A 12,186-nucleotide genomic window follows, 5' to 3' on the forward strand; every position below is an offset into this window, starting at 1 on the left:
TGTACCCAACATATTAACTGTTTCTTGCTTATTTTAAAGTCATTCTCACAGATGTGAGATGTTATCTTATTGTTTTTATTTGCATTTCCCTAGTAAGTTTAAAGTGGGTGGGGGTTTTTTGTTTGTTTTTTTGTTTTGGTTTTTTTTTTTTGTTTTTTTTTTTTTTTTTGGTTTTTCGGGCCACACCCATTTAATGCTCAGGGGTTACTCCCCGGCTAAGGCTCAGAGTCCGGCGGGGGATCAAACTGCGGTCCTTCTTGGCTAGCACTTGCAAGGCAGACACCTTACCTCTAGCGCCACCTCGCCAGCCCCGTTTAAAGTGTTTTTGTTCATATATATTTTCACCATACCTGTCTAGTCAGGTTAAGCATATACTCAGGTATTCCCTCCATTTTTTTAAGATGGGATTGATTAAATTGAGTTTTATGAGTTCTTTTATGTGCCCTGGATATTAGTCATTGTCACATTTGGTGTCAGATACTATCCTATCCTATAAATCTTTTTTGTTTTGTTGTTTGGGGTTCCGCCTAGACATACTTTGCTTACTCTTGGCTCTTTGCTCAAAATAAAACCTGCTGGGATTCAGGAGACTGTATGTGGTGTTAGGGATTAAACATAGGTCAATAAAGTGCAAGGCAAGTATCCTCTTTCCAATGCCTGCTGTCCTCTTTCCAATCTGAATATCTTCCTCTCACCTATTAAAGCCTATTTTGGTGGCTTGCATGCCTTGCAATTATGAGTAAAGCTGCCATATCTATGTGATAATATACTCAGGGAGAGTAGTTTTTAATGTTTATGAACCTCATTTATCTATTTTCAATCAATTCCACTTTTGTGTTATGTAATAAATTTTTACCAAATATAAGATCACAAATATATTATACTGTATTTTATTTCAAATACAGAAAAAAACCTTATTTCATAAGTTTTTAGGGTTTTTATTTCAGTATATAATGCATTTGAGTTATTCTGTGCAACTGGTAGGCTCCAGGTTCAGTTTATATATATATATATATATATATATATATATATATATATATAAGATTACATCAGTACAATCTTTTAAAGACCATTCTTCCTTCATTGAATATAGATTTTTTTTTTTTTTTGGTTTTTGAGTCACACCTGGCAGTGCTCAGGGGTTACTCCTGGCTCTATGCTCAGAAATCGCTCCTGGCAGGCTCAGGGAACCATATGGGATGCCGGGATTTGAACCACCAACCTTTTGCATGAGAGACAAATGCCTTACCTCCATGCTATCTCTCTGGCCCCAAATACAGGATTTTAAAATATTTTTCAGAACTCATGAAGCTTATTCAATATTTTAATATACAACAATAAAGAGCCACTGATGAGTAAACTTTTATTAAGCCCTAGGCACTAACTATGGATGGACTCCTAGACAGAAGTCAGAAATAATTGGACAGTTTGAAAAGATTTGTTTTAGATACTATAGTAAGTTTGAATTAGCAAAACATGCTAATAGAAATTTCAATTAGATGGTCGGAATTCAAGTCTCAGATTCAAAGAGCATCACATTAGAAATGTCTATTTTAAAGTTAACTATTATTACAGGACTAGAAAAAAGAGGGGCATGCTTGACCAGGTGACAGAAACATGACCATACCTACATTTTTTATGTGAAGTCCCTCCAGGAGCCTACAGAACCCCTGATAGAGCCCCAGCAGTGCCCTCAAAGCTTAATTAAAGGCTTCCTGGAGGAAGAGTTTTGGCTTAATATAGAGCAGTTGTCAGAACTTGTGGACATCATCTATAATTGTGGGGGGAAGGTATGTGTGGGAGTCACACTGCAGCTATGTAACCGCTATCATCAGAACCCCAAGGAAATACTCTTCCCTCAGCATGAACCCAGGATCCTTTGGCATGGCCCAGACTGTGGTACCCTTAAGGAAAATAAATGCTGTCTAAAACTAACTGGCCACTGGGGAGACGATGATGACCTCTCCACAAAAGTACCCTAAAGGAACAGGAAGAGGCAGCAGTGCTCACAGCCAGGGCTACCAGGGGCAGCATTGCTCACAGCCAGACCAACAGAGCAAACAGGACAAAGCTGGGATGTAAAGAGCAATCTTCACCCGTGGGAGACTCATGAGGCTGGTTCAATATGGCAGAGTGAAAAAGACCAGCACCCTGGTTTTTCTACTTGTTTTTTTGGGTTCTGGTAGTTTTGGGTTTTGTTTGTTTGTTTGTTTGTTTGTTTGTTTTTCTTTTTTTTTCTTTGCTTGGTTGGTTGTTTTTTTAATTTTATTTTTTTGGTTTTGTTTTTTGGCAGTGCCAGATACAAAAACCAGAGCTTCACACATGAGACACAAGTGCTCTACTACTAAGCTGTATTTCTGCTCTCCTAGAACCCCTTGATTTCATCCCAACTTAAACCATTGTGAATTCAATAAACTTCAGTTTGCATTGAGAGCTTGTCTGTAAAATGAGGACCCCTACACTTCCTCAGATTGTTTGAGAACAGATGAGATAATATGTTAGTACCTTGCAGTCCCTCGTACATGGCATTCAAGGCCTAATACAAGTGAAGAAGTCAAAGTCTCTGCCTTGGACTTGTAGGCATATTCTTACATGCCAGAGATAGGTTAAAAACTAAAAGAAACCACTCTCTTGATTTTTCAGACTAAGCATTAACAGCTCCTAAATTAAAAAAAATAATAACTAAAATAAAAAGAGGGGGCAGAATGACAGCACAGTAAGCAGGACATTTGCTGCAGCACCCCTACCTGGTTTCAATCCCCAGCATCTATATTATCCCCCAAGCCATCCATTCAGGAGTAATTTCTACCAGAACACCACTAAGCACTGTTGGATGTAGACCAAAAACAAATAAAAACAACACAAAATAATAACTATTTTAAAGATGAGAGAAGAAAGAGATAGATCTCATGGCAAATGGGCATAGGCCTGAAAAAAATGGACAACCCAGAACTAAAAACTAGGCTCTACTCACTTGAAGTAATGAGAAAAAAAATCAAAGCAGGGGAAAATTACAAAGAACAATTGAAATATACCTTTTAAAATGGTTAGAAGCCAGAGAAATACATACAGCTGCCCCCAATTCAATTACTTACACCACATATAGTCACCCAGCTTCAGAAGTGATTCCTGAGGGCCCGGAGAGATAGCACAGTGGCGTTTGCCTTGCAAGCAGCCAATCCAGGACCAAAGGTGGTTGGTTCGAATCCCGGTGTCCCATATGGTCCCCCGTGCCTGCCAGGAGCTATTTCTGAGCAGACAGTCAGGAGTAACCCCTGAGCAATGCCGGGTGTGGCCCAAAAACCAAAAAAAAAAAAAAAAAAAAAAAGAAGTGATTCCTGAGCACAAAACCAGGAATAAGCCCTGAGCACAGAGCCAGGCATGGTACTCAAAGAAAAAAGAAAGTCAAAAACAAAGCCCAGCTCAATAGCAAAAAGGTTTCCTGTTAGGGGCTGGAGTGATAATACAGCAGGTCAGATATTTGCCTTGCATGCAGCCACCCCAGAATTAAGCCCTGGCATCCCATATGGTTCCAAATACCACCAGTGTGGCCAAAACAAAACAAAAAAATATTTTTTTTATTTTCTAAATGTCTGGTAGAAATATAAAATCATGAGTTACAGCATATACTTTGCTATAAAAATTTATACAGGGGCTGGAGAGATAGCATGGAGGTAAGGCGTTTGCCTTTCATGCAGGAGGTCATCGGTTCGAATCCCAGCGTCCCATATGGTCCCCCGTGCCTGCCAGGAGCAATCTCTGAGCGTGGAGCCAGGAATAACCCCTGAGCACTGCCGGGTGTGACCCAAAAACCACAAAAAAATAAAAAAAATAAAAATAAATAAAAATTTATACAGAATTTAAGCAGATGTCATCTTAAAAGAAAAAAGTTGGGCCCGGAGAGATAGCACAGCGGCGTTTGCCTTGCAAACAGCCGATCCTGGACCAAAGGTGGTTGGTTCGAATCCCGGTGTCCCATATGGTCCCCCGTGCCTGCCAGGAGCTATTTCTGAGCAGACAGCCAGGAGTAACCCCTGAGCACCGCCGGGTGTGGCCCAAAAACCAAAAAAAAAAAAAAAAAAAAAAAGAAAAAAGTTGATTTATCCTCCAGGTACCTGAAGTTTCCAAATATTCAACTTTACCACTTAGGTGTTAATTTAGTTATTCTAATCAGATACTTAAAATCCATTTAAGGCCAGAGTGATAATACAGCAGGTAGGGCACTTACCTTGCCCACTGCAAACCTGATTTAGATTCCCAGTACCCCATATGGCCCTTCCAGCCCCACCAGGAATGATCCCTGAATCCAGAACAATGAGTAAGACCCAAGCATGAATGGTGTTGCCTCAAAAACAAAAATTTCTCTTGAACTTACACTTAAATTTCCTTTTATTATAATGATTTATTATCAGTGTAAAACTCTAGAACTGATTTCTCAAAACCACAAAATATAGCACTTTTGTTGGGGGGAGAGGCCACACCCAGCAGTACTCACAGGTTACCTGGGGATGTTTAGGGAATAGGATGCTGGGGATCAAACCCAGGTAGTTGGTGCAAGGTAAATGCCCTAGCCACCATACTATCGCTCTAGCCCCAATAAAAACACATTTTAAAATGAGATACTATCTATATACCATAACTAAAACATTAGCTTTATCAGATGTATAATTTCTAATTTTGTGCAGCTAATTAGCCACATTAAAATATATCTAATATTAAGTCAAAGATCAAATATATAATAGCCTTTCTCCTGGCAATATCTTCAAGACAAAAAAGGCCAGGAACACTACTATACGAAGTTGAATTCATCACATTGAAAAACATTAATGTCCACCACACAGATCTCTGATTTTAATGAGAGTTTTAGAGAAGACTTAGAGGATTTCTACTTGCCTGAAGAATCTGAGGGTTTAAGGATTGATTTTTGCTCAGGACCAGATGCCATAGGAAGTGAAGATTAATTCTATGACTGGACATTTTAGGAATTCTTACCTATAAGGTACGATTAAAAGTTACAATTGGTAAGAAGCAATAATCATTCACATCAACTGAGGGAAGGGATATTTGTAGTTTGGGCAACATTCCTGTTTGTTTTCAGACATGATTATGGAGTGGTGTTTCCTCTCTAGTTATGGATACTATGTCTTGCTTGATATTCTGTGCAACTGTTTATTTCCAACTGAAAGCCACCGAGCCTAAGAGCCAGTCCACTTCCTAGCAACAAGACCTTGGTAACAGTACAAAGCCAGTCCCAGCCATTCTTCTTTCCCATTTCTTAAAACAAATGACTACATAAAATGTTTTTCACTACATAATAACTCAAGAGCTACTTAATGAGTCAAAAAAAACTAAACTGATGCATATAATCTCAGTATAAAGTACAGTAAAGAAACATAATCAATTAGGAAAATACAAAAGAACTAGAAAGAACTCTACATGGATTTTTTTGTTTCATTTTTGGACCACACCTGGTGGCATTCAGGGGTTAGTTCTGGCTCTGTACTTAGAAATTATTCCTGGCAGGCTCTGGGGACCATATGGGATGCCAGGGATCAAACCCAGCTCAGCATATGCAAGGCAAACAAATGCCCTAACCACTGTGCTATCGATCAAGCCCCAAAATTTCATTTTTTAAATAAGATGCCAGGGACAGAAGCTATGCATAGGTTCATAAATGTGAAAAAGGCATTTCACCAGTGACTTTTCTAGGCCCCTAAAATAAAATTCTTGTTCTTCACCCTAGAAAGTACATCCTCACCATCTTTTTTCAAGATATAACCAGTTTTTTTAGATTCCTTTTTGGTTGGTTTTTTTTTTGTTTGTTTGTTTGCTTGCTTGCTTGTTTTTGGGCCACACCCGGTGGACGCTCGGGTTGCTTCTGCTCTCAGAAATCCCTCCTGGCTTGGGGGACCATATGGAACTCCAGGGATCAAGCCAAGGTCAGTCCTGGGTCAGCCACAGGCAAAGCAAATGCCTTACCCCTGCACTATCGCTCTGGCTTCTATAACCAGGTTTTTCTTCCAGCAGCTGTGAAACTGTCTATAGAGGAAGTAATAAAAGGAAAGGGGATATTCAGGGCAGGCTTGGGGGACCATAGTGCTTGGTCAAGCACCTTGCCTATTGTACTATCACTCCAGATTCTAGAAAATAAACAACTTAGAGAATGTCCCTTAACTCTCTGTCCTCCCATTTCCTTTTAGAAAGATGGAAATTACTCCAAAATTATTATAAAAGTGCACAAAATGACAGAATAGTTATAAAAACCAAACCTACAGGTCCAGAGATGATACAATAGGCAAAATGATTCCCTTGCACTCAGCTAACCCAAGTTTGATCCCTGGCATCCCATATGGTCTGCTTGAGCCTGGCAGGAGTAATTCCAGAGTGCAGACCCAGGAGTAAACTGAGCAGCTAGGTGCTGCCCAGAAACAAAAACTGAAAAGCAATCTAGGCTCAGAGAGATAGTACAGCAGGTAGGCTGATTGCCTTGCACACAGCCAGCCCAGATTCAATCCCTGGCACCTCATAGAGTCCCCTGAGCACAGAGTCAGAAGCCTTGAGCACTGACAGATGACTCAAAAAACCAAAAAACATTTAAATTAAAAGGAAAAAAGAGGGCCGGAGAGATAGCATGGAGGTAAGGCGTTTGCCTTTCATGCAGGAGGTCATAAGTTCAAATCCCGGAGTCCCATATGGTCCCCCGTGCCTGCCAGGAGCAATTTCTGAGCCTGGAGCCAGGAATAACCCCTGAGCACTGCAGGATGTGACCCAAAACACACACACACACACACAAGGAATAACCCCTGAGCACTGCAGGATGTGACCCAAAACACACACACACACACACACACACACAAGGAATAACCCCTGAGCACTGCAGGATGTCACACACACACACACACACACACACACACAAAAGGAATAACCCCTGAACACTGCAGGATGTGACCCAAAACACACACACACACACACACACACACACACACACACACACACACACACACACACGCGGAAAAAAGCACTCCAAACTCAGAATGACATTAAAAAGAATGAGAGCAGGAAAAATGGCTCAAAAAGCTGAAACAACTTGCTTTGCAGGCAGGAGACCCAGGTCTCCCTGGTCTTTGCCAAAATAGTCAAAACTGAACAAATTGTCCTCCCTTGCCAGCCAGCACAGTCAACTGTCCCCTTCCCCACCAAAACAAACAAACAAAAAAACCTGAAGTCTACTCATTTTATTTAGTCAAATCTAAAACTATCACAAGGAAAAACTAGTAAAATTTCCTTTCAATTCGCTACCTAAATCCAGCTCTTTCCATCAGTCATGTGTGTTGGAGGTCTAAAAGAATGCTCCCTAAGAAGCATTTCAGTAGCTTCTTAACCACAAGTCAGTATCCTGTAAGACAGACCTTCAGAAAAGTGACTGGCATCTTACTAAGCTCCATGAGATTTCTTTTCACTGTCAATATGTCGTTCTTTTGTTATACTGAACTTTGTTATATATGACATATTCTGCAGACTCATATTGGTTAATATTCGACCCTTGTTTTTCTGAAGTGTTTAGAAACCAGAAGGTGGCCTACTTTATAAGTTACTCTTCAAACACTCAAATTATATTTTTGTTTGGGTGAAGCAGAGAATGGTTTTATGAAAATCTATTCAGAAAGTTGTGAGGGGAGAGAGGGAGGAGTGGAAATAGGCAAGCAAATAGAGACAAGCAAGCAAGAAAGAAGTTCAAGGGAGAATAAGGGCTTGAAGAGCAAACCTTAAATTATCTTTTAAATGCAGATTTACCAAGGAGGTAATTCTTACCTTCAATAGTATCATTACACATAACTCTACAACAAATAAAAACCAACAAAGCAAGCTGTAAAAAGGTTAGTATTAATATCCTGTTACTATAAACAATGCTTGGGCCAGAGCGTTAGGACAGCAGTTTGCTTTGCATGTGGCCAACCAGAGAAGGACCTGGGTTTGATTCCTGGCATCCCATAAGATCCTCCAATCCTACCAGGAGTGATTGCTGAGCGCAGCGCCAAAAGTAACCCCTGAGCGCCACTGAGTGTGCCCCCAAAAAACATTAAATAAATAAAAAAACCATAAACAGTGCTTCTGCCCTTCATTTACAACAATGAACTTCAAATAATAGATTGTTGAACTAACAAATCACATGAACCAACTCAGAAGGGATCAACAAACGGCGCTGATACCATCTTTTTCGCAACAACCTACCTCAACTATTGCATTGCCGACCTAACAGTGACTACTTAAGACTCAAAGGCCCTAAGAAGTCCTTAAACAGGGAAAGAGGTTGGGGGGGCAAGCGCGAAAGTGGGGTGTTTGGGTTAGAACCCTGAGAACAAACACAGCACCACCAGCAGCTCTAAACCTAGACCTAGAAGCCCCTTAATATATGGTAGCCCCTCAAGTTCCAAGAATTCCTTAGTCTCCTTACCCCCCCCAAAAAAAAACTCCTAAATCAAATTTATGTTGAATTAGAGAACTGTTCCCCCCGAAATCCAGGCCCAATTCCTTAACCCTGTATTCCTCGAGGCCAGTCCCCCCCCCAAAAAAAAAAACTCCTAAATCAAATTTATGTTTAGAGAACTGTTTCCCCAGAAATCCAGGCCCAATTCCTTAACCCTGTATTCCAAGGCCAGTCCCCCCCCAAAAAAAATACTCCTAAATCAAATTTATGTTTAGAGAACTGTTCCCCCCCAAAAATCCAGGCCCAATTCCTTAACCCTGTATTCCTCAAGGCCAGTCCCCCCCAAAAAAATTTTTTTCTAAATCAAATTTATGTTTAGAGAACTGTTCCCCCCCAAAAAATCCAGGCCCAATTCCTTAACCCTGTATTCAAGGCCAGTCCCCCCCCAAAAAAAACTTCTAAATCAAATTTATGTTTAGAGAACTGTTCCCCCCAAAAAATCCAGGCCCAATTCCTTAACCCTGTATTCAAGGCCAGTCCCCCCCCTAAAAAAAAAAAAAAAACTCCTAAATCAAATTTATGTTTAGAGAACTGTTCCCCCCCAAAAATCCAGGCCCAATTCCTTAACCCTGTATTCAAGGCCAGTCCCCCCCCCAAAAAAAAAAAAAAAAAACTCCTAAATCAAATTTATGTTTAGAGAACTGTTCCCCCCGAAATCCAGTCCCAATTCCTTAACCCTGTATTCCTCAAGGCCAGTCCCCCCCCAAAAAAAAAAACTCCTAAATCAAATTTATGTTTAGAAAACTGTTCCCCCCCAAAAATCCAGGCCCAATTCCTTAACCCTGTATTCAAGGCCAGTCCCCCCGCAAAAAAAACTTCTAAATCAAATTTATGTTTAGAGAACTGTTTCCCCCCGAAATCCAGGCCCAATTCCTTAACCCTGTATTCCTCAAGGCCAGTCTCCCTACCCCACCCCAAAATAAAAACAAAAACAAAAAAACTGGGTCCCATTCCTAGCACGATTCGATCTCAGCCAGGGTGCAGGGGCGCGCCTGGGGCGGCGCGGTGGGTGGCGTCAGCGCGTTGCCAGGCAACCGAGGCCACCGCAGCACCCGGGGCAACGACGCAGCAGCGGGGGCCGGAAGTCTGAGGGGCTCGGCCGGGCCGCCCGCAGCCAGAAGCCCTCAAGCCCGGACTGGACGCCCCGCCAGCCGCGACGCGCTTCAGATCGGCCCACAGTCCAGTCAAATCCCGGGAGCCCGGGACCGCCAGGCCCGCCGTGGCCGCCCCGAGGCCTCCCCGCGCTCACACACACACACACGCACCCACCCTCGCCCCGTGTGGCCCGCGAGTCGACGCCAGCCTCCCTGAGGACAGCGGGCGGGTCCGGCGGGGTCTCTCCTCAGACCCGCGCTCGCCAGCGGCGGCCGCTTCGAACCTGTGCGAACAGCTTCAGCGCCTCTCCGCAGCCGCCCCGCGGGCTCCGCCCCCAACCGCCGAGCGGCGCGGCTCCGCCCCCTACGGAGGCCAGAGCGGCGAGAAGTTGGCGCGAGAGACCGCGCGGCCCACAGCGCCCCCTGCAGTCCCGGAAGTCGCACAACCACAGTGCGCGCCCGGCTAGCCTGGCTTAGTTGAGTAAGGTAGCGCTAGCTAGCTACCTACCTAGCAAAAGCAGGGATAAGGCCTTCTTGTTTTTTTAATATGTTTCTTTAAACACCGTGATTCCAAACATGACTTAGTTGGATTCCAGTCACAAATAGAACACACACACACACTCTTTTCACCAGTGCAACATTCCCACCACCAATGCACCCCCATCTCCCTCCACCCACACCCCCTCTTCTGCCTGTATTCCAGACAGGCATTCTTCTTCTCTCACTCCTTGACATGGTCTTCGTATTGTTACTGTTCTAACTGTACTCATTCCTCCTCCAGTTGAGCTTCACATCGTGAGCTGGTCCTTGAGGCCCACATCTCTGGCCATTATTATAATAATGGTTTCTATTTTCCTTTAAAAGTTATAGATAAGTGAGACTATTCTGTGTGTGTCTCTCTCTGACTAATTTTACTCAGCATAATAGATTCCATGGACATCCATGTATAGAAAAATTTCATGACTTCATCTCTCCTGACAGCTGCATAGTATTCCATTGTGTAGATGTACCACAGTTTCTTTAGCCATTCATCTGTTGGAGGGCATCGTGGTTGTTTCCAGAGTCTGGCTATTGTAAATAATGCTGCAATGAATATAGGTGTGAGGAAGGATTTTTTTTTTTGTATTGGATTTTTGTGTTCCTAGGGTATATTCCTAGAAATGGTATTGCTGGATCACATGGGAGCTCAATTCCCAGGTTTTTGAGGAATCTCCATATTGATTTCCATAAAGGTTGGACTAGATGTATGGCCTCCTTTTTTCCCCAGTTGTGCTAAAAAGTACCCAAGACATTTATTTCCCAGGCTCAATCTAGTCCAGTTTGACCAAACCTTTAGAGCCCCAGCCCAAATATCAGGTACTAGGGGAAAAAAGGAGAGAATCAATAACAATGACAGCCTAAGGAGGGTTAAGGTGCTATGCCTTCCAGGAAGAATTAGATCCCTGGCACTGCATCTGATCCCCTGAACACAGACAGAAGTGATCTCTGAGCACAAAGCCAGAAGTTACCCCTGAGTTAGCACAGGGTGTGGCAAAATAAATAATAAGCAACACCATACTTGTCCTGGGCATTCCATTCCACTCAGGAGTCTAGCTAATGTTTTGTCCTGGATTTTTCTTACCAATTTCACCATACTAGTCAGTTCACCCTAGTGCTGAAAGGGCATTCAAAATACAGAGATAGGGGCCAGAATCCGCGGTTCGCGAGCCACGTTCAGCTCTTTCCATTTTTTATTTGGCTCTTCTGTGTGCCAGGCGGCTGCTCCAGGAGTCAGGACTCTGCTCCTAGCCTCAGTGCCCACCTGTGTGCAGCCCCGGTGGCCAGTCCACACAGCTCATGTGGTATGGGGGGCGAGACTTTCTGTGTGGGGCCTCACCGTTGAGGCAGCATCCTCTCTGCACTACAGACTGAGAAGCAACAGAGGAGAGCCGTGTGTGGGCCAGGAGTGTTTCCTGAGTGCAGCTCCAGAAGTAACCCGAGGATTTCCAGATGTGGCACAATAATAAACAACAACGACAGCTCATAGAGATGCCACATCTATTAATATGGTTACAGAAAGGACTGCGAGCCAGCCTGTGGTGATGTGAATCAGTTGGAAGCAACCTGTGAGGCCAAATTTGTCTTCCTCAGTCACCATCCATAACTACTATTAAATCGATTTCCCCACAGATGCCCTTATTTTCAGATTTAAAAATTAATCAAAAAAATAAATAAAACACAGACACATTACTGGAATCATCTTGATTAGCATCATATTTGGAGGGAGAAAAATGAATGGTACCAAGACCAGACAGTCATATGACCATTTGGTAAAAATAAAAAATGATCAGATTTGAACACAAAATCCAAAGTCAACGACAACAGAAATGATACCCAATCTTCATCAAGCTGTACATGGGGGATACAGCTGCACTACCATTATAGGGAGTAAAAGAGGGGGAAGAGGGATGCATGCTGGGAACAGGAGTGGAGGGAGGACAACACTGGGAGTGGGAATGCCACTCATTCATTACTATGTGCCTTAAATATTATTGTGAAAGATTTGTAATTCACTTTGCCCACAATAATAAATAAATATTTATTTTCTTATTAATGCTAACATTA

The 12,186-nt window shown here is 42.7% G+C and overlaps 1 protein-coding gene across 1 annotated transcript; it reads left to right on the plus strand.

Annotated features, from left to right (window-relative positions):
- The first annotated feature begins 1,953 nt into the window (after positions 1-1,953).
- Positions 1,954-10,059, plus strand: LOC126020114 (proline-rich protein 2-like). Its single transcript, XM_049781590.1, has 2 exons — positions 1,954-2,078; positions 9,462-10,059. The coding sequence occupies exons 1-2, from the start codon at positions 1,954-1,956 to the stop codon at positions 10,057-10,059; spliced, it is 723 nt and encodes a 240-aa protein (XP_049637547.1).
- Positions 10,060-12,186: the final 2,127 nt, after the last annotated feature.

Source organism: Suncus etruscus, chromosome 10 (genome assembly GCF_024139225.1).
Source record: "Suncus etruscus isolate mSunEtr1 chromosome 10, mSunEtr1.pri.cur, whole genome shotgun sequence".
NCBI classification, from domain to species: domain Eukaryota; kingdom Metazoa; phylum Chordata; class Mammalia; order Eulipotyphla; family Soricidae; genus Suncus; species Suncus etruscus.